At 37.4% G+C, this 27,510-nt stretch overlaps 2 protein-coding genes across 2 annotated transcripts; one reads left to right on the forward strand and one right to left on the reverse strand.

Annotated features, from left to right (window-relative positions):
• Positions 1–25,613, forward strand: LOC141391528 (uncharacterized). The gene is made up of 9 exons (XM_073964404.1): positions 1–142; positions 206–440; positions 507–646; positions 2,487–2,784; positions 21,939–21,990; positions 23,955–24,222; positions 24,286–24,520; positions 24,641–24,774; positions 24,848–25,613. The coding sequence occupies exons 1-9, from the start codon at positions 85–87 to the stop codon at positions 25,147–25,149; spliced, it is 1,722 nt and encodes a 573-aa protein (XP_073820505.1). The 5' UTR covers positions 1–84; the 3' UTR covers positions 25,150–25,613.
• LOC141393604 (uncharacterized) lies at positions 20,979–22,829 on the reverse strand. Its single transcript, XM_073966805.1, has 2 exons — positions 21,429–22,829; positions 20,979–21,354 (listed from the first exon to the last, which is right to left on the reverse strand). The coding sequence occupies exons 1-2, from the start codon at positions 22,527–22,529 to the stop codon at positions 21,346–21,348; spliced, it is 1,110 nt and encodes a 369-aa protein (XP_073822906.1). The 5' UTR covers positions 22,530–22,829; the 3' UTR covers positions 20,979–21,345.
• Positions 25,614–27,510: the final 1,897 nt, after the last annotated feature.

Genomic DNA, 27,510 nt, shown 5'->3' on the forward strand with positions numbered 1-27,510 from the left:
ATAAATTAGGAGGCGTTTTCGAAACATTTGCAATTGCAATTGTAACTCTTGACACTGGCACAACATCATCTGCATTCAAAAGCCATGAAATTTTGTGTGGTTTTTTGTGTTCTACTTTTAAACGGAGTCTTCGGAGCATATCGTAAGTAAACAGACTTTCCTGATGATCCTTTAAAACAAACATAAATTATTGTTGATTTTTTAGCCCCAGATTTTCCAAAGTGTAAAAATGCCGATGAACCCTGTTTAATAAAGGCTGCCAATGATATTGTGGCAAAATACCCTGGTGGTCTGCCAGACGTCAATTTGTTACCAATTGATCCATTCCATGTTAAAACTTTTAATGTGCCAAGAAATCCCTCAAGTCCTGTCAGTGTTGATATAAAACTACAGGATGTCACTTTGTCGGGATTTAAGGGAATGCGATTTGAAAAATTCCAGTAAGTAAATGACTGAAGAATTATGGATCGAACTCAATTTTACAAGAGTTATTTAATATTTTTTAGAGGTCTTACAGCTGATATGAGTGGCCGCACTACCTTAGCTGGTGTTATTCCATCATTGACTATTAAAGGGAAACACATGCTCGAAGGCAACGTACTTATATTACCCATTAAGGGCAACGGAAACTGTGAAATCATATGCAGTAAGTCCATCCTCAATGAACTATTTACTAATCTAGTTATACCCTCAGCCTTTAGGCTAAAGAGGGTATTTACACTTTGATACGACCAAAAATGTGCCTCATCGAAATAATGGTTTTAGACCCCAAGTATGTTTGTACGATATCCGTTTCAGACAATTTTGAGTATATCTAGCAATGTCCGTCCGTCTGTCTGTCTGTCCGTCTGTCTGTCTGTCTGGCTGGCTGGTGCGCACGATAACTCTCGAACGGATCAATCGATTCGGTTTAAATTTTGGGTACCGAAATATTTTGTCCAGATTCGATTTAAGTTCGAAGATGAGCCATATAGGTCCACTCCTTCAGGTACCTCCCCCACAAATGTTCAAAAATTTTCGGAAATTTTGTGCGCACGATAACTCTTGTAGGAAATAACCGATTTGGTCCATACTTTGCACATCGTGTAACTTCTACCAAACTTAGATGAGGTTCCAATATGGACTCAATCGGTCCACTCCTTCGGGTACCTCCCACACAAAATTTCGGAAAAGTTCAGTTTAGGACCTGGTCTAGAATCGCTTTGATTTTTGTTTACGCAAGTTGTATTCGCTGTCCTCTATACGACGCTGTAAGTTTCATTAGGGGCAAGTCCATACTTCCTGAGAAATTAGTCTGAAAGTTACAAAAAACCCTATGACAACGTGTGTAGTGGTTGGAGTGCAAGATATCTCTCGAACGGATCTGCCGATTCGGTCCAACATTTGGCTTTCGTAATATTTTGTCCAAAATTAGTTCAATTTCAAAGATGGATTATATCGGTCCACTCCTTCCGGTACCTCCCCCACAAAAGTTCGAAAATGTTCGGAAAATTTGTGCGTACGATAACTCTTGAAGGGAGTAACCGATTTGGTCCATACTTTGAACATTATGAAATTTCTACCAGACTTAGGTGAGGTTCCAATATGGACTCAATCGGTAAACTCCTTCGAGTACCTCCCACACAAAATTTCGGAAAAGTTCAGTTTAGGACCTGCCCTCGAATCGCCTTGGCTTTTGTTGTAACATCTTGTATTCGCTGTCTCCTATACGAAGGTACAACTTTCCTCAGGGGCAAGTCCATACTTCCTGAAGAAATAGCCTGAAAGTTGAAAAACAAACCCTATGACACCATGTTTATGGGTGGAAGCGCAAGATAATTCTCGAACGGAAATGCCGATTCCGGCCAAAATTTGGCCTTCGTAATGTTGTTTCCAAACTTACTTTAAGGTCGTAGATAAGCCATATCGGTCCACTCCTTCAGGTACCTATCCCACAAAAGTTCAAAAATATTCGGATAACTCTTGATGGGAGTGACCGATTTGGTCCATACTTTACACATTCTCATAATATCTACCAGATATAGATCAGGTTCGAATATGGACTATATTTGTCCACCATCCTGTACCTCCCACACAAAATTTTGGATAAGTTCACTTTAAGACCTGCTATTGAATCACTTTGATTTTTGTTGAAGCAACTTACATTCGCTGCCTCAATTACGATGGTAAAAGTTGTTTCAGGGGCAAGTCCATACTTCTTGAGGGAACAGCCCGAAGGGTGTAAATACCCCCTATGGCACCCCATGGTCTATGTCGGTCCATTCCGTTAAGTGCCTTTTCCGCAAAATTTTTGAACTTTAATCCTAATCAACATTTTGGTCGGTTCATACGACTAAAATTTTGAAACCCCCTAAATACATAAGTTTTTTGTGAAAAAAGTGTTTCAATTTGCACAGGCTGAGGGTATATCTCTGTCGGCAAAGCCGACTGATACTTTTTTACTTGTTTTATTACAAGATGTGTGTTTTTTTTTTGTTGTCCTATAGAAAATATCAAGTACAACTATTCATTTGATTTGAAAAAAGTTGAAAAGAATGGTAAAATCTATGCCGCCCCAGAACATGTCAAACTAGTATTGGAACCCGAACATGTACAATTTGTCTTTGATCGTATAGTCGAGGGTGATGCATCTTTGCAGAAATCAGCGAACGAATTCCTTAATTCCAATTGGATGGAGATATTCAATGAAATCCAACCAGGTTTATCGAAAACTATAAGTTTGGTTCTAAAATCCTATATAACAAAATTCTTTGATTACGAAGAATATAATAAATTGTATTTGCCGTAAATGAAACAAAGTAAAAATGTTATTGAATAAATTAACAATAAATAAACAGAAGACAAGAAGTCAAAGAACATTTATGGTAGAGTTTAAAGTTCAGAGTTTAAAGTGACAGGTTCAACGTTACAAGTATTTACCTCAAGTGGACACCGTCGACACCGGGTATCATGTGGGAAGCTACTTTCAATATCCTCAATAGAATGTAAGTGCGTTGACTAGTAAAAATAATGATCACCAAATATTTTAGGGACCATGGCCTGTGAAACAATTATCTTTAGAGACCCCAATGACGGCTATATTTGGAAAGTAGTAAAAGGCATAATTAATTGTTTTACAGAAAGTGCCCCGAAACGCAAAATGCATAATAAAACAAGTAAAAAAAAATATCAGTCGGCTTTGCCGACAGAGATATAACCTCAGCCTGTGTGGATTGAAATACTTTTTTTCCCAAAAAAAAAAAAAAACCAGTAAGGAAAGGATCAAAGTCGGGCGGGGCCGACTATATAATACCCTACACCAATGTGAATATGTAAAATATAAATCGGAGCTATATCCAGATCTTAACCGATTTTGATATAATTTTGCACATTTATTTCCAGACCGAATTCAGTCACACATTCCAAATATCATTGAAATCGGACTTATATATCGTGTTTGGAGCTGAAAATACACGAAATCGGCCGAAAATATATATGGGTGCTATATCCAAATCTGAACCGATTTCGATATAATTTGGCACATTTATTTCTAGACTGAATTCGGTCACACATTCCAAATTTCATCGAAATCGGAAATATATAGCGTGTTTGGTACAGAAAATACGTGAAATCGGCCGAAAATATATATGGGAGCTATATCCAAATCGGAACCGATTTCGATATAATTTCGCACACTTATTTCTAGACCGAATTCAGTCAAACATTCCAAATTTCACCAAAATCGGACGTATATAGCGTGTTTGGTGCAGCAAATACGTGAAATCGGGCGAACATATATATGGGAGCTATATCCAAATCTGAACCGATTTCGATATAATTTGCCTCAATTTAAGTGGCGAAATTTCGTGGCCACTGGGAACCACATATGTAAAATTTCAGCTAGTTCAAGCAAAAAATGTGGCTAAGATCCCTAAAATACCTTAAATCGGGAGGTACCGTTATATGGGGACTATACCGAACCGTGGACCTATCTTGACAATTTTTAGTGGAGCAATTTCGCGGCCATTGAGAACCTCAAATGTAAAATTTCATCTAGTTTGGGCAAAAAATGTGGCGAAGATCCATAAAATACCTTAAATCGGGAGGTATCGTTATATGGGGACTATACCGAACCGTGGACCTATCTTGACAATTTTTAGTGGAGCAATTCCGCGGCCATTGAAAACCTCAAATGTAAAATTTCAGCTGGTTTGGGCAACAAATGCGGCTAAGATCCTTAAAATACCTTAAATCGGGAGGTACCGTTATATGGGGGCTATACCAAAACTTGGACCGATATAGCCCATCTTCGAACTTGATCTTCCGACGGCTAAAAAAATGGTATTCCCCAATTTTCAGCGAAATCGGTCAACAAATGCGACCTGTATGTTGCGAACGGACGGACGGACGGACGGACGGACATGCATAAATCGACTCAGAAAGTGATTCTATGTATATCCCTAGAAGGAACTATGGGTCTATCTCGCTTCCTTTTGTATGTTACATACAACGAATTTATCCAAGATTTTGTGTGGGAGGTACCCGAAGGGGTGGGCAAATATAGTCCATATTCGAACCTGATCTATATCTGGTAGATATTTTAGGATGTGTAAAGTATGGACCAAATCGCTCACTCCCATCAAGAGTTATCGTGTGCACAATTTTTCCGAACATTTTTGAACTTTTGTGGGGGAGGTACCTGAAGGAGTGAAACGATATGACTTATCTTCGAACTTAAACTAAGTTTGCACAGAATATTACAAAGACCATATTGTGGACCGAATCGGCAGATCCGTTCGAGAGTTATCTTGCGCTCGAACCACTACACACGGTGACATAGGTCTTTTTTGTACCTTTCAGGCTATTTTCTCAGAAATTATGGACTTGCCACTGATGAAGATTATACCGTTACATGGGGGGCAGTGGATGCAAGTTGCTGCAACAAAAATCAAAGCTATTCTTGAACAGGCCCTAAACTGAACTTTACCGAAATTTTGTGTGGGAAGTACCCGAAGGAGTGGACCGATTGAGTCGCGACATTGTCAGTGAACTATAAGTATTTATACCAAAATTCATCTGACAACGCCAACTCCTTTTATATTTGGCCACCGTTTATTTGAACTCGCGACATAGTGCAGCGTTTTTTTTTTTTTTTTTGAGGTTATGCGCCATTATATCGGAAACTATGGACTTGCCCTCGAAAAAAATTACAATGACGTAACGGGGGCTGCACGAACATCCTGTTACAAAAAATTTCATAACGATTCGTGAGGTGTCACTAAACTGCACTTATTTCAAATTTTGTGTGGGAGGTACCTGAAGCAGTGGACCGATATAATCCATATTCGAACCTGATATATGCCTAGAGGTAGCATTACCATATGCAAAGTTTGGTTCAATTCGGTTACTCCCTTCGAGAGTTATCGTGCGCACATGCTTTGCGACAATTTTTGAACATTTGTGGGGGAGGTACCTGAAGGAGTGGTCTTATATGGCCCATCTTCGAACTTAAATCAAATCTGGACAAAATATTTCGATTCCCAAAATTTGAACCGAATCGATTGATCCGTTCGAGAGTTATTGTGCGCACCAGCCAAACAGACAGACAGACGGACGGACATTGCTAGCTAGATCTACTCAAAATTGTCTGAAACGGATATCGTACAAACATACTTGGGGTCTAAAACCATTATTTCGGTGAGGCACATTTTTGGTCGTATCAAAGTGTAAATACCTAAGCCTAAAGGCTGAGGGTATAAACACAATAGTGAGCGCCATTATGTTATGTATGGTAGGTATGCGACATGCGTTCTCTAAAAATGTCGTCTCCAGATTCACAACATCATATCAAACACTGATTAGTAGACAGCGGAATCCTATGCAAATGCATATATGGTTAGGATACACAGTGGCCAAATTTCCGAAAAACCTGGCCAAAAACCAAAAAACAAATTGTATCAATTTAAACTAAATAGTGTCAAATATTGTTTATAGGGTCCCACTGCTTGTAGTTATGAAAAAATATGTATATACGTTTCGTGTTTAGAAAGTGGCTATAAAAGCAGGTCAAAGTGACCCCATTTTGAAGTTTTATTCTTTCTCAAATATTTAAGTTGTTTATTAAAATGTTATAATATCCAAACTAAACAACCGTTTTTAATTTTTTTGTAATCGTAATGAAAGGTATGTTTCAAAATTTAAAGTGTTCAGTGCCGCCAATGAATTGCGCTTTTTTTTAATAATGATGTCCGTCCTTGTTGATTTTTTCAAGGTCAATTTTACACAACAAATTATGAAAATAGTTGTAAGATCAAGTTGGGCCGTGTTCCTTATCATTTCATAAAAAGTGAAGAGTGTTTTACCAATTTCCATCGGAACATCCTGCACATATTTGCACTTTTCGTTTTTATGTGTTATTTTGTCTTGCAGGTACATATGTATATGTATACATATTTTCGTTGATTCAGAATATCAGAATATAGAATTTCTAGAATATTTTGATCTGATAGGATCACATCTTATAAGAGATTTTAAAGATTTGTGGAAAAAAGGACTCACACGAAAGGTTAATTTTTTTAAGAAAAATATTCCTCGTATACTTATCAGTAAAGTTGTCAAAGACACCATATTCCTAAAGTGCAAGGATTCCCACTAATCTTAACCAAAATATTTTCAAAACTGTAGAAATGGTAGAAGCTTGCACCCCTTTTTTAGTTCCTTGTTTTTTTTTTTTTTTTTTTTTTTTTGCACAATTGATACCGACATTTCCTTGATATGTAATGCAAATAGAGATTTCCTTTTTTGGAGACTTATAGTGAAATTTAGCCGAGAACATATTTGTCCTTGACGTCATTCTTCTAAAATGATGTTTTGTATGTCAATCCTGCCAAAACTCACATGATGTACGATTTAACCCTAAAATGTTTTTTTTTCATTTTGCATATTTTTAGAGTTTAGGTAAGATGTAGAGTTTTGGTGTATTCTAGGACCCATAGTAAAAATTGATGGCGAACATATTTGTAGAATATTTTGATCTGATACGATCACATTTTATAGGATAAGGGACCAAAAAGACCCCTTTAATGACCGTCAGAGGGTTAAAAATATGAAACATGAAATCAGCGACCTGAAAAACATAAGAATCCAAGGTTAGGTCTAAATCCATTAATTTTTAGAGTTTTGACCAGGTTTCCCGTAAAATTGGCCACTGTGGGATGGTCGTAGAGAATATCTAAATAGACAGAAACTCGTTTTATCACAAAATAAAACGAAATAGGCACAGAAATGTTTGCATATTTTCACATACTCGTATTTGCATAAAATGAAAATATGCGAAACATTATGCAAAAATGTACAAGGATTTGTGGTCTAAATATATCCCACCGAAATGGCTGAAATTTAGTATTAAGTCTTCGTTAGGGATATGAAACTTTACACCTGAAATTTATCAGTATAGGTCCACGTCTTCATATAGCCCCCATAGAGCGGTACCTACCTATTTTCTGTATTTTGAAGGTTGTGGCCTCAATATCCCGCCGAAATGGCTGAAATTTGTCATTAAGTCTTCCTTGGCGGGTAAAAAACTTTCCACCCAAAATTTGTAGGTTTAGGGGTCGATTATCGATAGCAATAATCGTTGAGTGACATTGTTAGTTGCCAAAATTACTTTCAACTGAAGTTGCGAATCTCAGTTGACGAACGGTTTTTTATCAGCAACCACCTATTTTCTGTTGCAGTGAACATTTTCGAAGAAACAAGAAGTAAAATAGAAAGGAAAAAATTTTTCTTAACAATTTTTGATTCATTCATCAAAAATATGTTGAAAATAACGACAAAACAACAGTTTGAGATATTAATTGATAAATTGAGTGCAAATCCATTGTGCACATGTGTTCCATCTATACACCCGATTTCGGGAATTTCGTTTTTGAATAAAAATAATTATACCCTACACCTATAAGTTGGTTTTGCCCAAAAAGTTTGTAACGCATCGAAATAATGGTCGTAGACCCATACTTATATATACCAAAATGAATGTCTCGACGAGCTGAGTCAATCTGGCTATGTGTGTCCGTCCGTCAGTCCGTCCGTCTGTCCATCTAAACCTTGTAATCACGCTACAGGTCGCAATTTTGATCGGATCGTCACGAAATTTTTGGTGTTGATGAGGGTCCCGGAGGGGAAGAAGCCTATTGATTTTGGTGATGGTCGGATAATATTTAGGGGCCGTAATGTTCAAAAAACTTATTTGGATAAAAAGACAACGTTTTTTCCAAAGCGAATATCTCAGCTTCTATATGGGGTATACCAAAAGCAAATGAAAGTAGAAAATATCACCTTTCTAATGATGTAAAGTAAGTTCTCGTAGGTGATCAAACAACGAAGATATCACAATAGTAGCAAATAAAACCCAAATTTTCATTTATGCGATTTTTATTATAATGACGAATATCACAGCTTTGGTTGGCGACTTTCCAAAAGCAAAGCCTGATTATGAAAGTAAAAATCCCATCTTTACAATGATGCAAACTAGGTCGGCGTAGGTGACCTACTAACGGAGATATCGCAATAGTCGGTAATACATCCCATTTTTCCATTTTTTTGGAAATCACGCTACAGGTTGCAATTTTGATCGGATCGTCACGAAATTTCAAAGGTTAGTGGTGGTTTCACAGGAGAAGAAGCCTATTGATTTTAATCATGGTCGGATAATATTTAGGGGTCGGAATGAGCAAAAAATTTATTTGGAGAAAAAGTCAACATTTTATTCCAAAGCAAATATCTCTGAGTCTATAAGGGGTATACAAAAAGCAAAACCTGGCGATGAAAGTAGAAAATATCACCTTTACATCGATGTAACGTAGGTTGTCGTAGGTGGTCAAACAACGAAGATATCGCATTAGTCGCTAATAGAACCCAACTTTTCATTTTTGCGACTTTAATAATAATGACGGATATCATACCTTTGGTTGGGGACCTTCTAAAAGCAAAGCCTGACTAAGAAAGTAGAAAATCGCATATTTAAAATTATGCAAAGTAAGTTGGCGTAGGTGGTCAAATAATAGAGATATCGCAATAGTCGGTAATGCATCCCTTTTTTCCACTTTTTCTGCAATCACACTACAGGTCGGAATTTTGATCGGATCATCACGAAATTTTTTCACAGAGATAGATACCTATTGATATTGGTGATGCCGATAGCAATCAAATATAAAATTCAATATTAATTATTTTGGTTCAGTTCGCCTTAAGTCATTTGGTATAAAAACCAGATAGGTGAAAACTTTCGTATCTCACTAAAAGAAATGTTTTCGAGTGAAAAGATTATGCACAGTGGTAGTGGTGTAGGGTATCACATAGTCGGCCCCGTACCGACTATAACCTTTTCTCACTTGTTTTTTATTTTGTCTTTTTTCCTATTCCGTCAACTTCGAAACGATCCAATTTTGGCGCAATTTGTCCTCTATCAAGTGGACAACTTCCTTCAATACGTTCGACAATGTAGATTGAGCCATGCAATTGTAATCATTGCCATGGGACTCTTGGAAACTTCCCTCCGTAAAAAATCTCAACGCGGCGCCGCACACGTTTAAAAGTCATCCTTTAACGTTTCCACAATGTTAACTACGGCATCCTTTGGCAATCGAAAATATGCCTTAAACCTAAAATAATTTACTGATTATACAGATCTTACAATGCAGATGACAATTCTAATGGATTCGACTTGTCCCTCAAATTTCTTCTAATAGATACAATAATGTCCTGTACATTTTCTTCATCATCAGAATATAATTCCACTGAACTTATCATTTTAAAAACAGTTTTTTTTGCGAATTGTATGTTTTCGATAGAATGTAGAGTTCACAAGTTAAAAAGAAACACTGATCGATAACACGTTTATCGACCACCCAGTTGGGTTGACATCAATAATACAAGGTTTCATTTCACTCGTGCTAGCAATTGACAACGCAACTCAAGTTTGAGGCAATGCAGAATCGACCCCTTAGGTTCAGCCCTTCATATAGCCCCCATAGAACGATACCTCCCCATTTTCGGTATTTTGAAGGTTATAGCTGTGGTTATACATATCGCTAATTTATTTCACTTGTCTGAAGAGAATTTTAAACAGAAAAATTGTACACACAAACATTTTTGTTCCTATTATTGAAATATTTGTTGCATAAGAAAATATGTAAAATGCATAAATTTTGCATATGCACATATTATTTTTTGAATATGCAAAATTTGTACGTTTTGCATAATTTTGCATATGTCATATGTTGCGATTGCAATTTAATCAGAAGCCAGTACCAGAATTAGGCATAAATCGGACCAAAAATAGGATTCGCATAAAATTCCGCTGTCTACTGATGAGAGACAGTACAGATAAAAGCTAAACATCTTTAGCTATGCCATGCTGCTCTGGAAGCATAACTTCACTAAAGTCAAGGACAATCAGATCAAAGCGCGCCTACCACAAAAGACTGATGTCCTGTGCATGAAAATCATGTTCAATTTTAATGTCAAAAAATAAGGAGAATATGGCTGACTTCCGAATTAGGCATTCTTAGATCGAGTTCCCCACTGCTGCAATCTCATAAAAATTACACTGTGCACCGCAGCGTGCTAGAAGACCAAAAAAGAGAGGACACGTGTCTCTCCGTTTTTTCGTGTCTCATCAAATTTCGCGGTTATAGGCCTCCAAAGGTTTGAGGCTTTGATGTAAAAAGGGTCATTTAGTCAGGACTATATCTTCCAAACCGTTAGGAAATTTGAATTTATCTTAGAGGCAAAGTTGTAGCTCTTGTCTTAAAGAACAAAAATTGTGAACACATATGTATAATCCATCAAACTTCATCTGCAAGGCCAAAATCGGCATGGTCAAACTTTTTTTAAAATTTGTTCTCAAGTTTTGTTATTCAGCCAACAAACCGATAAAATTTGAAGCAAACAACCAACTACAAAAATGTACCTCAGATCTCAATAAACACCTTTCTAGAATATACGAACTCTGTACAGAGGGTTCTTAAAGGTCAAAATAGTAAAGCAAATGTGATTTGTATCCTGTTTTCTCTGGTTCTGGTCCACAGATACTAAACCGTTCAATATTCAAGAAAACAAACAACTACAATAATGTAGCAAAGATATCAACAAACATATTTCTGGAACATGCGAAATGTCTATGTACGGTTCGAAAGTTAGTTTTCCATCACACTGTGGAGTCAGAATATGGTTAATAAAACATTACTCAAAAAATTACACACAGTGTTACTCTAGTATGGAACTCGATTTAAGAACGCCTAATTTCATTAGATTTGTTTCATGACAAAGCAAAACAAAATTGCTTATACAATGGTATTTAATAGTATTCCTATTTTAGAAGTAGGCAATAAAAACATACACTCCACGTCAGTAGAATAGAACACCTAAATTTCTGTTAATGTGAGGTTATTTGTCCCGAAGCGAATGAATCTACGTTTTTAATCTTGTAGAGACTTAAAGCCTATGTAGAGACTTAAAGCCTATGATGTCATCAGGATAGAACAGTCATTTTATTTTAGCGAATTGTGGAGATATTAACGCCGAATTTTCTTTCAGTCGATAAGGCGGGGCTTTCTAATCATTTTTCACCAATAAAACCATATAAATAATTCCGCGGACGCCGAAATAACAGCGTAAACGGGTTTAAATTGACAGATAATTGAAACATCTCGGAATATCAATAAGAGTCGCGCAGTTATGTCATGTTTCTTCACAATAAGATAGAATATGACACAGACAACCTCGACGGATACATTCGAGTGCTGCGGATGCTGAAAAGAGGGAACATTTTCACAATAAGTATGAAAAACGTCAAAATTTCTTATAAAAACCTTTATTTTTTGTTCAATAAAATGATTTTTCCGCGAACAAGTCTGCCGTATAAAGGTTTGGACATGTCCTCCACATTTAGAGGAAGATAATCTGATATGAAAACATCCGCTATTTTAATACACTGAGGGAAATTTTAGCACATTTTTTAAATTGAAAACACCCTTTGGACTTTGAATTTTATATGTGTTCTTATTACGGTGTCCGCGACTGTTCTCAACAGTGTTATGTTTCAATATAAATGGACCAGGTTATGCTCTCCATACCGGATTTTACGATTTAGTAGTTTTTTTAACTGAACTCTCGTGTTAAAGCCCTGTTTTCGCGGGAAAACACAGTCATGGAAATTGAGGTTTTAGGTTGCGTAAGTTGCTTTTAAAAAGTACTACAATTTCGCTCAGTGTATTAAAATAGCGGTTGTTTTCATATCAGATTATCTTCCTCTAAATGTGGAGCACATGTCCAAACCTTTAAACGGCAGACTTGTTCGCGGAAAAATCATTTTATTGAACAAAAAATAAAGGTTTTTATAAGAAATTTTGACGTTTTTCATACTTATTGTGAAAATGTTCCATCTTTTCAGCATCCGCAGCACTCGAATGTATCCGTCGAGGTTGTCTGTGTCATATTCTATCTTATTGTAATGAAACATGACATAACTGCGCGACTCTTATTGATATTCCGAAATGTTTCAATTATCTGTCAATTTAAACCCGTTTACGCTGTTATTTCGGCGTCCGCGGAATTATTTATATGGTTTTATTGGTGAAAAGTGATTAGAAAGCCCCGCTATATCGACTGAAAGAAAATTCGGCGTTAATATCTCCACAATTCGCGAAAATAAAATGACTGTTCTATCCTGATGACCGAAAATAAATGCCTATTTTTCAGAGTACTATCATAAAAATGATCAGAAAATCATTTCGAGAAAAGCTAGAAACATAATTTTTTCTGTGGTTGATACGGAAAATCATAGGCTTTAAATCCCTACAAGATTAAAAACGTAGATTCATTCGCTTCGGGATAAATAAGCTAACATTAACAGAAATTTGGGTGTTCTATTCTACTGACGTGGAGTGTATGTCAGCTACTTAAAAAGCAGACTTTCCCAGCAAAATTAAATGAAAGTGGTTTCATGTGAAATCATGATTTTAAAGGTTCTTTTGCATGAGTTTAAATGAGTCTAATAGGAAAGCGATGCAAGTTGTTAACTATTACAGAAGGTGTTGCTAGCAAATCATTATATAAATATTAATGTCACATTATTATTATTCTATAATTAATTACTCAAATATTATCTTAATCACATACATTTCAAAAGATAAAAATTACGGAGAAAAAGTCTAAGTGTGTAAATAAAAAGGGTAACATTAAAAAGCAGTATAGGAATAGAATATTACTATTGACAAAACAGGTTAGAATTACAGTTATAGTACGTTTATATATAACCTGATTTTGCAAACCCACTGGGTTTCAAATGTCAATTTCATTGCTTATATTTCAAACAAATCCTCATAAAGAAGGTTAAACCTTTAAAAAGCTATAATATAAACATGGCCTTATACAAGCAATTTGCTAGGATAGGATTTGTTTTAGGATTTTCACCCTAATAACTCATCCAAACTGGTTAATATGTAATTCAAGGATAATTGTACATTATTATCCTGGGGTTACTAAAACTATAGTTTTTGTTATAAAATGCCAACAAATATGCTTTTTTTGGGGCATTAACGGAAAATAAGGCCTAAAGCACATTATTTGGGATTATATTAATACTTCGGCCCCTTAAAGGGCTTTCGGCGGGGGTAAAGCATGAAATTAGTAGAATACACTATAAACTAACCAATACGAGAAGGCGCGTTTAATAACGTGAAACTTGAATCAATTCACTCTGCTCTAGAATCTCTAGGTGTCCCCTCAATTCTAATAAATTGGATCGATAGAATGCTTGATAGTAGGCTAATCAATTCAAGCTTAGGAAGTCGGTCACCAGAGGAACGCCACAGGGAGGAGTTTTATCACCCCTGCTGTGGCTTCTGGTGCTGAACGGGATACTTACGGAGTTCGACAAGCTAAAAACCCAAGATGGTTGCGTATGCGGATGACGTAGTCATTTTAATTAGCGGGAAATTCTTATCTACGCTGTCTGAACTTATAAAGCTCTCACGTTGGGCCCACCATAATGGACTTGGTGTGAACCCAACGAAGACAGAGCTGGTACTCTTCACCAGGAAGAGAAAGATTGCTGATTTCGTTCCACCAACTCTAGATGGTGTGCAATTAAGCCTCTCTAAGGAAGCAAAGTATCTCGGTGTGGTCCTCGACCACAAGCTTTGTTGGAAGAGGAATACCGAGGAGCGAACAAAGAGAGGTTTAATCTATATATATAAAAGAGTAGTGAGGTGAGTGACTGACTGACTGATTGACTGACTGATTCATCAGCGCCCAGACGAAACCGCTGAAGCTAGAAAGTTGAAATTTTGGGTGTAGGTTGCTGTTGGTGTGTAGGGGTGAGATAAGGCTGGGTTTTTGGAAATTCGACCTAGAAGTACTAAAAGGTACTAAATATGGTACCCTTTGTATTAGGCAAACGGTAAGAGCTAGAATTCTAAAATTTGGAATGAGGGTAACTGATGGAGAGCTAGAAAGATGTACCAAAGGGTTTTTGGAAATTCGAACTATAAGTGTACGAAAAGTACAAAAGGGTACTAAATTTAGTACAATTGAGATTTGGGTGAACAGATAGAGGAGGAATCCTGAAGTTTGGAATGAAGGTCACTGATGAAGAGTAACGATGAAAGGTTTTTGGAAATTCGAACTATAAGGGTACGAAAAGTACTAAATGGTACTAAATTTAGTACAATTTGGATTTGGGTGAACGGATAGTGCTGAATATTTGGAATAAGGGTCACTGATAAAGAGTAAGAAAGGTGTACCAAAGGTCGAAAAGTCCTAAATGGTAGTGAGTTTAGTATGATTTGGATTTGGGTGAAGATACAGCTGGAATCGTGAAACTTGGAATTACGATTACTGTTAGAATGTAGAATTGAGATATGGAGGTAACTTTAAAAATCATACTAATGTTCACGAAGCAGTAATAAATGGTACTTAATTCGATACAATTTGTATTTGCGTCAACAGATTACTGTTGCAGTGTAGGATTGCGGTTACTTTGGAAATTCGTACTTATGAAAAAGTGCTAAATGAAAGTACATTGGCTATAATTTGGATTTAGGTGAACGAAAGAACTGAGTTATGCAAGTAGTTTCTGGAAAGTCGTGTACGATAAGTGGTAAATGGTACAAAATTTGGTCCTTTTGTGAATTGCGGTCGGGATATATGTTGAGTATAAGGAAGTAAGCTTTGAAACGTTTAATTATGTGTACGAAAAGTTTGGTAACATGTTGGTACCAAAACCATTTTGGTATTGTGTAAACGGTTAAAGTGAGAAATACCTACTATAGGTGAAAGAAAAGTACTAAATGGTACTAAATTTGGTGTTGGGTGTAGGAACAAAGCTTGGATTATATAATTTGGACAAAAAATACGAAATGGAAAAATATTTGTTATGAAGATCACTCTGAACTTTAAGATAAAGTTCGGAGTTGGGTTGGAAAATGTGCATAAAATCTTCAAAATACTCTAAGGCTTCAAAATACCTCTTCTAATAAAAGTGGATTGAAGTAGACATTTTTTAAATTAAGCTTTTATATTCTCTGAGTATACAAGGTCCAAATGTAAAGAAAATTGGACAGTATAGATTTGTTCTATTTTTAAAAAACACTTAGTCGAGGGGTACCGTTATATTTTACGAACCTATACGGGTTCTTGGCGAAACCGCTGAAGCTAGAACCTTGAATTGTGAATGTGCGTTATTGTTGTTGTGAAGGGGTGAGATAAAGTTTAGTGTTTGGAAATTCTTATTGGGAGGGAATGCTGTGTAAGTGAAGGAGTAAAACCAAAAGTCAAGTCTGAAATTTGCAATATGAGTCGCTGTTGGTGTATGTCTGTGATATGAGGTCGTAGTTTTGGAAATCCGAAATAAAAAATATGGTAGCTGTGTAGGGATGCGATACGGCAGATATGTTTTTTTGGAATTAAAAGAATTAAATTGATTAAATGTTGGCATTAAAAATGGGTTTTAATACAACAGAACCGTCAGTGTTCACCACTTCCACATTAAATATTGTTCATATAGATTTTATTCCCTTTCCGCATACGAAGTAGCGGGCATTTGCTAGTTGCACTATATTCTTGCAAGAATACCATAGGTAAGAGCTGGGGTCTCAAACCACATGTAATACACTGGCTGTATAGGACTGTGGTTTGTCCTATCCTGACCTATGGTTGTCTTGTTTGGTGGCACGCACTCAGCAATAAATCAAACCTCTCTAGGCTAAGTAGTGTGCAACGTGCCGCGTCAATTCTTATTACTGGAGCTATTAAGAGCACACCCCAGGCGGCGCTGAATGCTGTTTTAAATATCCAACCTCTGGACATTTTGGTACAGTATCAGGACTCCAGGTGTGCCTTGAGGCTTAGGGAACTTGACATGTGGCGTTGCTCATTGCTTGGCCATGCAAACGTTCTACAGCGGTTGTGTAGTCAGCTAGTGCTTGGAAACAGAGGGGGTGAGACCGACTACATTTTACCAACTCTTGACTTCACTATACCTGACGTTTTACTACCCAATAGGGATGAATGGGTTCAGTGCAGACCAATTCCGGATAGCCTATCTATCTTCACTGATGGGTGGAAGATGGAAGATGGCACTGGTGCTGGTGTGTACTCTGATGAACTGAACATTAGGTACTCGTTTAAACTTAATGACAACTGTAGTGTTTTCCAGGCAGAGGTCTTTGCAATATTGAAGGCCCTAGAGGCACTAGTGGGAAGGACGGACTTAGCAAACAGGGCAGTCACTATATATGTTGACAGCCAGTCAGCGCTAAAAGCAGTAGGGTCTTTCACTATAAAGTCTAGGATCGTTCGAGATTGTAGGTCTATCTTGAAAACCTGTGATATGTCAGTAAGATTTTGTTGAGTACCTGGTCACTGTGTTGTTGAGGGAAATGAGATTGTGGATGAACTGGCGAGGCGGGGCATCACAATCAACCAACATGCAAATGGAGGTTGGTGTGAAACCTCCGCTTTGTCATTTCATAGACAAACTCACCAGGTTCTACGTTGAGAAAACCAAAAGAACTTGGCTAGATGCTCCTGGATGTCGGGTTGCAAAGTCAATCTGGCCGGTAATCTCGGCTCGTAGAACTGTTTCCCTTCTCTCGTTGTGCAAGTCGGAGATCAGAGTTGTGGTTGGGATCATCACTGGTCACTGCAACATTAGATCTATGACTTGTAAATGGGATAACAGCGGCAGTGACTACTGTAGGCTGTGTGAGGACGTGGAGGAGACGGAGACAATTGAACATCTTCTCTGTCTGTGTCCCAGATTGCGTGCCAAAAGGCACAGGCTTTTTGGCGTTCACATGGCGGAATCCCTGTCTTACTTCTCCTCTTCCGACCCTACAGCCTTACTAACATACTGCAGAGGCCTCAAATGGCTATGGGCGGGTTAAATTAAGTATATTAGTTATTTGAACACGTCTTGTCTTTTCAACGATCGCACAATGAATGGCGTCTCTTTATTTTCTCTACATCAACTTAGCCTAGCGTACATTGTTTTATCTCATCTTATCTATTGTATTTATCTGAGTCTTATGCAACTATGTGTTAAAATACAACTATGCGTGTAAATACGACTGTGTGTTTCATTAAATATATTGGGTGTGTTCCTTATTCTACTACATCTCGGCCAGCCTGACGGCTGTGACCGCCCCGGTCACACAGGGGTTAACTTAATTAATCAATGGTAATGTATCAAATATCAAACAACAACAAAATATGTACAACACTTAACCTAAACTATATACAACTAGATACAACTATATACACTACGGGCCAGAGCAGCCCTGGGCCTCGTCATCTGGGTCATTTGCCTTCCATAGCCTCATGTTACAGGCTTCTATCACCCCATCATAAGGAATCTGGGTGATTTGACAGTTTTCTATGTCTCGGACCACATAGCGGTCATTCGGTAAAACTTTCCACACGGTATATGGCCCTTTGAACTTGGGGATAAGCTTCTTATTTACTCCTATCGCAGTGTCCACATTTTTAATAACTACGAAATCCCCTACGTTAAAAGTGTTCACCTTATGTCCCTTTTCTTCTGATCTCTGCTCATTATATCTTTGCACTCTTGCTATGGCAGCCTCTGCCTTGTCTCTAATCTCCTTAATACCCCCCCCGGGGTCCAAAAAGTTCTCTTCTAGGTATTCAGACAGTTTATCTACTATTTGCCCTCTTTGGTTTACCCCAAACAAAACTCTACTAGGAGTGTCTCCTATTGACCGGTTAACCGTATTGTTGAATGCAAATTCTATCTTACTGAGCTGTTTTACCCAATCTGCGTGTGCTACAGGTTCGCTGAGTTTTGCTAGCATTCCTACCAAAGTCCTATTGACCCGCTCAACCTGTCCATTCGCCTGAGGCGAGTGCACTGCAACCTTTATATGATCTATATTCTTTTCCTGTAAAAAGTTAGCAAATTCTTTCGATGTAAAACAGCTCCCTCTATCTGTTATACACCTAACCGGCCTACTATAATAGTCGAAATACTTCAATAGTGCCGCCGTTACTTCCTTGGTGCTTGTCGTAAGAACTGGGTAAAGCCGAACAAATTTTGTGAAAGCGTCAATTACGACCAGAATATGCTTTCTCTTCGACTGAAGCGCTGGTAATGGGCCCAAATGATCCAGGTGGATAGTGTGAAACGGTCGAGGTTCTTTCGGGATACTGTGCAATGCCCTTGCGTTTGGTTTATGGGGGGCCGAATACATAACGCACTTTAAACAAGTCTTCTTATGTTTGTCTATTTTATCTTTCATTTCTGGGAACCAATAGTGATTTTTCATTTTCAAATAGCATTTTTCTACCCCTAAATGTCCTAAATTCTCATGTATAGTTCTGATCACTTCAGTTTCCATGTCCTTCGGGACGAAAAATCGCAATGTATCGTTGATCTTCTTGTATACCACCCCATTTACCATATCGTACCCATTTACGGTTCCCTGTTCTAACTTCGATTTCAATTCACATATTTCCTTATCTCTAGCCTGCGCCGCACATAATTGGAAATCTATATCTTCCGCTTCAATTGTTGCTACTACCTTATTATTATTGTCTTCTTGCTCAACTCGAGACAAGGCATCTACGTGGGCCATTTTTTCTCCCGGTCTGTGCACTATGGTGTAGTTATAGTTTTCCAATTCTAGTGCCCATCGCGCAATCCGGCTATTAATGTTTCGTTTCGCCAAAGTCAAAGCTAGTGAATTACAGTCCGTCATTATTTTAAACTTAATCCCTTCCAGATACGCTCTAAACCTCCTTAGGGAGTAGATAATTGCCAAAGTTTCCAATTCGAAACTATGGTATCTCGTCTCAGCGTCTGTTGTCCTTTTGGAAAAATAGGCTACTGGATGGAAAACGCCATCATCCTGCTTCTGTAACAGTATCGACCCGAATCCCATTGCACTCGCATCGCAGTGCAGTTCTGTTTCCCTACTCGGATTATAAATCGCCAGGATCGGGCTTGATGTCAAACTTTGCTTCAATGTCTCAAAAGCTTCTTTACGTTCATCCGTTATTTCATATTTAACCCCATCCTTTGTTAACTCATACAGTGGTTTGGCTATTAGGGAAAATCCCTTCACAAATTTCCTAAAATATGAACATAAACCGAGAAAAGCCTGCATTTCTTTTATGTTCTTCGGCATCGGGTAACGCCCGATCGCTTCTACGTGGCTATCCGATGGCTCGATACCTTTTCGCGACACCTTATATCCCAAGTATTCGATTTCCCCATAGGCGAATTTACACTTTTCGATTTTAATTTTTAATCCATACATGGCTAACCGGTCCATTACCTTTCCCACTAAACACATGTGTTCCTCTAACGTCTTTGAAGCTATCACGATATCGTCCATATAGATAACTATTTCGTTTCTCTTCAGAAAATCTTGAAAAATTCCGGCTATAAATCTTTGAAAAACTGCCGGTCCGTTTTTTAACCCGAATGGCAATCGCAAGAACTCATACTGTCCGTTCGGTACCACGAAGGATGTGTATTTCACCGAATCCTCCTCTAACCTCACATGGTAAAACCCTGACTTTAGGTCCATTATGGTGAACCACGACTTTCCCTCGAGATACTCCAAGCAGTCCTCGATAAGTGGGAGGGGGTAGTTGTCCCTGACTATAATTTTATTGAGGGCCCTATAGTCCACACACATCCGAACCTCACCACTTTTCTTCTTGGTCAGTACAATGGGTGAAGCGTACGGAGAATTACTGGGCCGTATGATTCCCTTTTCCAACAAATCGGCTATGATTTTCCCCACCTCTTGTTTTTCTGCGAACGATAACCTCCTAGGTGAACAGTAGGTCGCATTTCCTGACGTCACTAGAATGGATGCCTTAAAATCAAATGTCTTCGGCTCACTTTCGAGTTTCCCGAAATAATTTTCCCGAATCAGTTTTTTCAACCTAAATCTGTCATCCACGCTCAATCTCGGGTTGACATCCCATTTTCCCTCAATGTCATCAGTCTCCACGTTGCCTACTACTCGTAGATGACTGGGATTTTTCTCGCTTTCTATCTCCTCGATTATGCATGAACCTTCCTCATCTCTAAATCCATCGTCACATTCTTGCACTTCATTGATTATTTTCTCAAAATAACTGTGTTCGTTTCTTTCTCCCTTCTTATCATGCTCTTCAGTTCGTATAGGGTTGGTTTCCCATGTCTGTTCATCGCTCTCAACTACTTGTAAACATTTACTCTCTATTCTCTCTCTTGCGCATGCTTCTTCTTCTTTACTATCCATTTCTACTTTACCAACGGTTATTTTTTCAAATTTAGGTTTTTCGATTTCTCCCATTTCCTTACCCTGGCTTGGGGTCTTTGCAGGGTTACCCCCTTCCTCCTGCACCCCATTTTGTATACCCACCTTTCCTTTCTTCCCTTGTTGCCCTTTATCCGTAGAAAGAACATCGCACATACCAGGTTTCATTTTTTCATTTATTTGCAGCCCTGGTTTTAATTCAGGTTTAGGGTCTGCCTTAAAAAACAAATTAATACATTTTTTCCCGAGTTTATCACACACTTCAACTGGGTTCGGGCTCCCATTCTTTAAACACAAAACAATATTAAATAACTTTAAAAAATCACGCCCAAGCACCAAGGTGCATGGGGCACTATCAGGTAATATAATAAAATTCATTTTCTTCTTAACGCCTCCAAATTCTAAGAACACTAAGATTTGTCCACATATTTTTATTTTTCTGCCGTCTAATCCCTTAAATTTGGACACTCTCTTCTTCTTCATCCTAATTTGTGGGGATACGGACCGAATCACTGTCTGGTTAATAAAGCTACATGGGCTACCGGTGTCGAGTAAGGAAGAGACAAAATAACAATTAGACCCAGTCACACTAGGACCCAAAGCTACTCTTACCTGTATATCCCAGTCGACCTCGTCCTGGTCTGGAACCGCTGCTACTGCACGTAGGGGGCAATGGATTCTTAGGTGCCCCATCTTGCCACACTTGAAGCAGGCCCCTGTTTGCCGCTTCTCCGCTCTGCAACTTGTCGCGTAATGACCCAATTTCTGGCAATTGAAACAGCGGACCTCCGCTAGCGCCTGGTCCACCTGACTATTCTTCAGCTGCTTCTGCTTCCGCTCCACCACCATCTTCTCGTACTTCGGTATCAGGGCCTTAAACTCCGCCACTGTGTTCACATTAAAAAATATCGATGCTGCTACCGATCTCTCTTGCATGCCATCCACTATATATTCCACCAATTCTGCTTCTTGGATTGGTGCCCCATCAGCCAGCTCTTGCATGATTAGGACATAGTGGTGCAAGTTTTCCCCTGCTCTATCCCACTTCCGGGCATCAAGTTTTCGGAGTATCTCTTTTGCTCCGACTGTTTTTTGGAACTCAACTTCCAACTCCTTTTTCAGGCTCAACCAGCTGTTTGCCTTAGTGCGTCGTAAGAAAAGCGCAGCGCTACCTGTTAACATTCGTCGAGCGTAGATGAACTTTTCCGCCTCAGTGCACTTTATCACATCTGTGATTCTGTCAAATTCTTGCACCCATTTAGAAATGGTATAGGCATCGTCCCCAGAAAATTTTGGCATCGCCCCTTCCACGTCAGCGAATGTGGCTACACTTTTCTTCATTTCCTTCTTTTCCTCCAAAGCACTTATTTCTTTTTTCAACTGCAAGATTCGGAGCTGTCTTGCCAACTGCTCTTCAATGTTGTCGGTTTCGTTTTGTGTTGTTTGTGCATGCTTTGATTTGTCTGTTACTGCTGGCATGCTTGCTGGTTGCTGTGTCTCTACTAGCACTACGTCATCGGCCTGTTGTTGTTGCCCTTCTTGTTGCGATGGTGGTGGGCCTTCAGCTTGTGCTTGTTGTAATGGTGGTATCGACGATGATGATGATGCCCCCACAACTTCTCTCAGTAACTCACGTAATTGTTGAATGGTCGCTGTTTCTGGAAAATTTATTCCTGCCTGCTTTAGCTGGGCCATTAGATTTTCGCGTACCATTTTTCTATTGCGTAGTTGTTTCACACACACACGCACACAGTTCTTTTTAATTTTTCGTTTTTTCTTTCTGTTCGCCTCACAGCGTAATTAAATTTTTTGGTTTCCTCAGTTCTTCAGTCTTGTTTTTTCTTCAGTTTTTTGATTTGTTTTCTTTAATTTAATTTAAGTAAAACAATTTTGATTCTTTGTTGGCACGAATTTTACAAGTCTTTTCTTTGAATTTTAATTTCACAATTGCGTGGTGTTTCGTCCACACCTGAGCTGAACACGTCTTGTCTTTTCAACGATCGCACAATGAATGGCGTCTCTTTATTTTCTCTACATCAACTTAGCCTAGCGTACATTGTTTTATCTCATCTTATCTATTGTATTTATCTGAGTCTTATGCAACTATGTGTTAAAATACAACTATGCGTGTAAATACGACTGTGTGTTTCATTAAATATATTGGGTGTGTTCCTTATTCTACTACATATTCTACCTTCAAATTATCATGTTTTCCTCTCCTTCACACTCTTATTACCTTTTCTACTTCTCCCCTCCCTGTCTCTTCACTTTCTATCTATTTTCTCCTATCCAAAACTAATCTCCTCTCCTTAGCTTTTTTGTCAATCCATCACCAGTATTAATCATCACCACAACGGATCTGCAACTACTTACTTCACCTACAACCATCACCTACAACCGTCAGCTACATACCAACTTTCAACACTACTCAAACCCAGGATGATCACAATGGACCACAAGGTCTCCGAGTGGAGTGGCTGCTACCTACAGCAGCTGCGCATCCTATAACCTAACCTAACCAATACGAGCTATTCTTGCATAAAAATGTGCATCAATTAACCTTAAAGTTGATTTTACTACTAATGTCCCTGGCAGGCTAATATTGGCAATTTTTAGAAAAGTGGGTTGTACTTCCCCACATCTGGTTAATCTCAGTACGTTTTGACATCACTCGATAGTGATTCTAGCAATACCTTATATGCAAAATATATTTCATCAAAATATATATTTTTTTTTAGATGTAATCGAGTAATCTATAAAACTGAATTTATTGTCCCTAACTAGCTGTCCGCCACTGTATATTATCAACATATTATAAAATAGATAAGCATTAATATAGAATTTTCAAAAATATCATCGGTACAACCAATATTTTCTTTTTTATGCCATAGCTACTCGAATATTAGATGAAATTCGAAAGCGGTGCTTATAGGTCCACTCCTTCCGGTACCTACCCCACAAAAGTTCGAAAATATTCGCTAAAATGGTACACACGATTTCGTCCAAACAAACTTGACCGCTAAAACCATTATTTCGATGAGGCGCATTTTTAATCGTATCAAGGTGTAAATACCCTCTTTAGCCTAAAGGCTGAGGGTATAAAATTAATCATTCCAATTCAAATGCGTGAAGGAATAGCTTGCAAATAGCACTCCGCCAGATATTCAATTTTTACTACAGCCATTTATTAATAATAAATTAACACCGCAAATTAAAACTATTGTTAATGCATTGATAAATACATTATACACCTCGGAGCAAAATTTTACGCAATCAACAACTAATATAAAAATCAAAGCAACAGATAATGTAACCATTTCAAAGTTAGCAGTTCAAACAAACAGAATGAATCTCATAATTTTCTGTATACTTGTTGTAATATTTCCGATTGTCTTGACAGAATTTCGTAAGTGTCAAATCAAATTGTTTATTAAGGAAAAATGCAACAACTAACGTTATCTTGAATTAGCTTCTAATATCACAAAATGTCACTTTGCCGACAATGAGTGTTTTAAGAAAACTGCACAAGAAGTCGTCGATAAATATTATTCAGGAATACCCGAAATCAATTTACAAGAATTTGACCCGTTGCAAGCTGATGACTTTACGCTGAAAACAAATCCTGCCAGTGCAATTAAAATTGAAATTTCGTATAAAAATGTTACATTTCTTGGTATGAAATCCATGAAAATATTATCCATAAAGTGAGTATGTGAATTTTATTATTAAAATAAATTATTCGAATGAAGTCTAGACAATTTATTAGAGGCAATTATAAATTTAATATGGCATGTGTGATCATTCTGTTTGTCATCTAATTACAGCGGCAGCAAAACAAACGATCATTTTGACTTCGATGCAATAATACCAGAGCTAATACAACTGGCCGATTATAAAATAAATGGCAATATTCTTATACTGCCAATTGTTGGATCTGGGCAATCGAAAATTGTCGCAAGTAAGTTCCTTTACTCATAACTCTTGCTATTTGAATGCCAAATTTAATGCTCTTGTCCTTATATTCCCTTTAGAAAATGTCTATTTCAAATATTCTTTCGATATGAAACCAATAGAAAAGAATGGTGAAATCTATGCCAAATTGGACCATACCAAATTATTTATTGAAATGGAACATGTTCAATTTAATTTCGAAAATCTGTTCAATGGCGAGAAAACTCTTGGTGAAACAATGAACAATCTAATGAATGACAATTGGAAAGATGTCTCGGATGAACTTAAAATACCATTTTCGAAAATGTTTAGTGCATTGGTGAAATCAAGATTGGAAGCTGTCTTTAGTAAATATCCAATTGACGAATATTTTCTCCACTAAAATATAGTTCATCTTATATTGTTGTTTTTATGCGAAACAAGTAAAAAAGTATCAGTCGGCTTTGCCGATAGAGATATACCCTCAGCCTGTGTGGATTGAAATACTTTTTTCCCAAAAAAAAAACCTATGTATTTGGGTGGGTTTTCAAAATTTTGGGTGTATGAACCGACAAAAATATGGATAGGATTAAAGCTAGGGTGTCCAAAACCGAAACCGGTTAACCGGTTACCCGGTTTTGAGTTACAAAACCGAAACCGGTTTTCGCCAAAAACGTCATTTTCGGTTAACCGAAAAAACCGGTTATTTGTGTCGGTTAACCGGTTTTAAAAAATTAGTAATATTTTAAATATTTCATTACAATTGTATTCTTAAAAGTAAGCTAAACTTAACTAACACCAGGTACGGCAAAGTTTAAAATGTCAGATATCTTTAAATCTTAATAAAAAATAATTTTAAAAAAATAAGTTTCAGTGTTTTATTTAGAAATGCACTTAAAACTAAAAAATAATTTGTCGCTTAGCCTCAATATATACATTCTTTCTCATGATAGAATCTTTCAAATAAAACGCTTGCATTTAAATTATAAATGATGGCAAAATTAAACGGCAAGCGTTTTATTTGAGAGATTCTATCATGAGAAAGAATGTATATATTGAGGCTAAGCGACAAATTATTTTTTAGTTTTAAGTGCATTTCTAAATAAAACACTGAAACTTATTTTTTTTAAATTATTTTTTATTTTTAACTTTTTAGTAAATACATTTTTTGACCACTGAGATCCCCAAATGCCGAATTACAGTTCATTTGAGCAGAAAATGTAGATTAAAATGCTTGAAATTGGGTGGTACAGTTATATGGATGCTATATTAAACCTTGACCTTCGTCCTCCGTCCAATCCAATTTTTAGTGGGGAAGTTCCTAGACTATTGAGAACTCCAAATGCCAAGTTACAGCAAATTCGGGCTAAAAATGAAGACAAAATCCTCAAAATACCAGAAGTCGGGTGGTACCGTTATATGGAGGCTATAGGAAAAAATGGACCCATATTGGTTTTGGTTTCATATTCATGTATTGTCATCTAAATCTGAAAAATGTGCAAAGTGTTAGTTCGATTGGTCAGCTGCAACCGTGCTAAAAATCAGTTACCAGATTTTAAAAGGGGGTCAAGTTAGACACCGTAAAAACACTTTAAGAATGGTCCAATATTAGTTTTGATTTCATATTCATGTATTGTCATCCAAATCTGAAAAGTGTGCAAAGTTTAAGTACGATTGGTCACCTGCAACTGCGTGAAAAACGAGTTACCAGATTTGAAAAGCAAAATACCGGAAATCGGGTGGTACCGTTATATGGGGGCTATAGGAAACAATGGAACCATATTTGTTTTGGTTTCATATTCATGTATTGTCATCTAAATCTGAAAAGTGTGCAAAGTTATAGTTCGATTGGTCAACTGCAACCGTCTTAAAAATCAGTTACCAGATTTGAAAAGGGGGTCAAGTTAGACACCGTAAAAACACTGTAAGAATGGACCAATATTAGTTTTGATTTCATATTCATGTATTGTCATCCAAGTCTAAAATGTGTGCAAATTTTAAGTTCGATTGGTAAACTGCAATTATGTGAAAAATGAGTTACCAGATTTGAAAAGCAAATTAGATAAAACACTGTAAAACAGTGCAAAAATGGACCAATATTGGTTTTGATTTCATATTCGTGCATTGTCATCCAAATCTGAGAAGTGTGCAAAGTTTTAGTTCGATTGGTCAACTGCAACCGTGTTAAAAATGAGTTACCAGATTTGAACTAAACACACACCAGGCAAGTTAAATAAAACACTGTAAAAATATTTTGTGTAAAATGTAGAGTTGTGCCAATTTAGTTCACTACGCAGTTCCAATGGTACACACCATTTGCATGAAAAATCTGCGTATACGTGATATCACACGTTAGTTTGTATGAAGTTACTCATACATTTTGGAACTAATACAGTGCACTAGGAACTAGAGCTATAGTAGCTACAATTTAAAACGAGTGGTTGGTCCAACTTAGTCATTATTCAAATGACCGCCGAATTTTCAGGCATTTGACGATAATTTCAGGTTGGCAAAGCAAGACGAAGAAGCCGAACTTAATAAAATGTAAACGTAATTCTCTTAGTACACAATTTTTTGTAAGGGCATTTACTATCCTTATGGCAGAATTTCGGTCTTAATTTTGCTGTCCCCACTTCGAGGTTTATTGTCAAATAACAAGGACATTATGAGATAATTATTATATAATAACGAAGTCGTTATACTTAATTTACCCCTTGTCGTACATTTTTAATCAAATATATATCAATTATGAGCAAATTTGTAC

This window comes from Musca autumnalis, unplaced genomic scaffold (assembly GCF_047663935.1).
Source record: "Musca autumnalis isolate F117 unplaced genomic scaffold, ASM4766393v1 scaffold_1, whole genome shotgun sequence".
Classification (NCBI taxonomy): Eukaryota; Metazoa; Arthropoda; class Insecta; order Diptera; family Muscidae; genus Musca; species Musca autumnalis.

Excerpts from the sequence above, each read along its gene's own strand:
- LOC141391528 (XM_073964404.1), top strand. The coding sequence starts at position 85 with ATGAAATTTTGTGTGGTTTTTTGTGTTCTACTTTTAAACGGAGTCTTC. Across the intron at positions 143-205 it reads CGGAGTCTTCGGAGCATATC|CCCCAGATTTTCCAAAGTGT; the intron begins GTAAGTAAACAG and ends TTGATTTTTTAG. Across the intron at positions 24,521-24,640 it reads ATGAAAATATTATCCATAAA|CGGCAGCAAAACAAACGATC; the intron begins GTGAGTATGTGA and ends ATCTAATTACAG.
- LOC141393604 (XM_073966805.1), bottom strand. The coding sequence starts at position 22,529 with ATGGTACGCGAAAATCTAATGGCCCAGCTAAAGCAGGCAGGAATAAAT.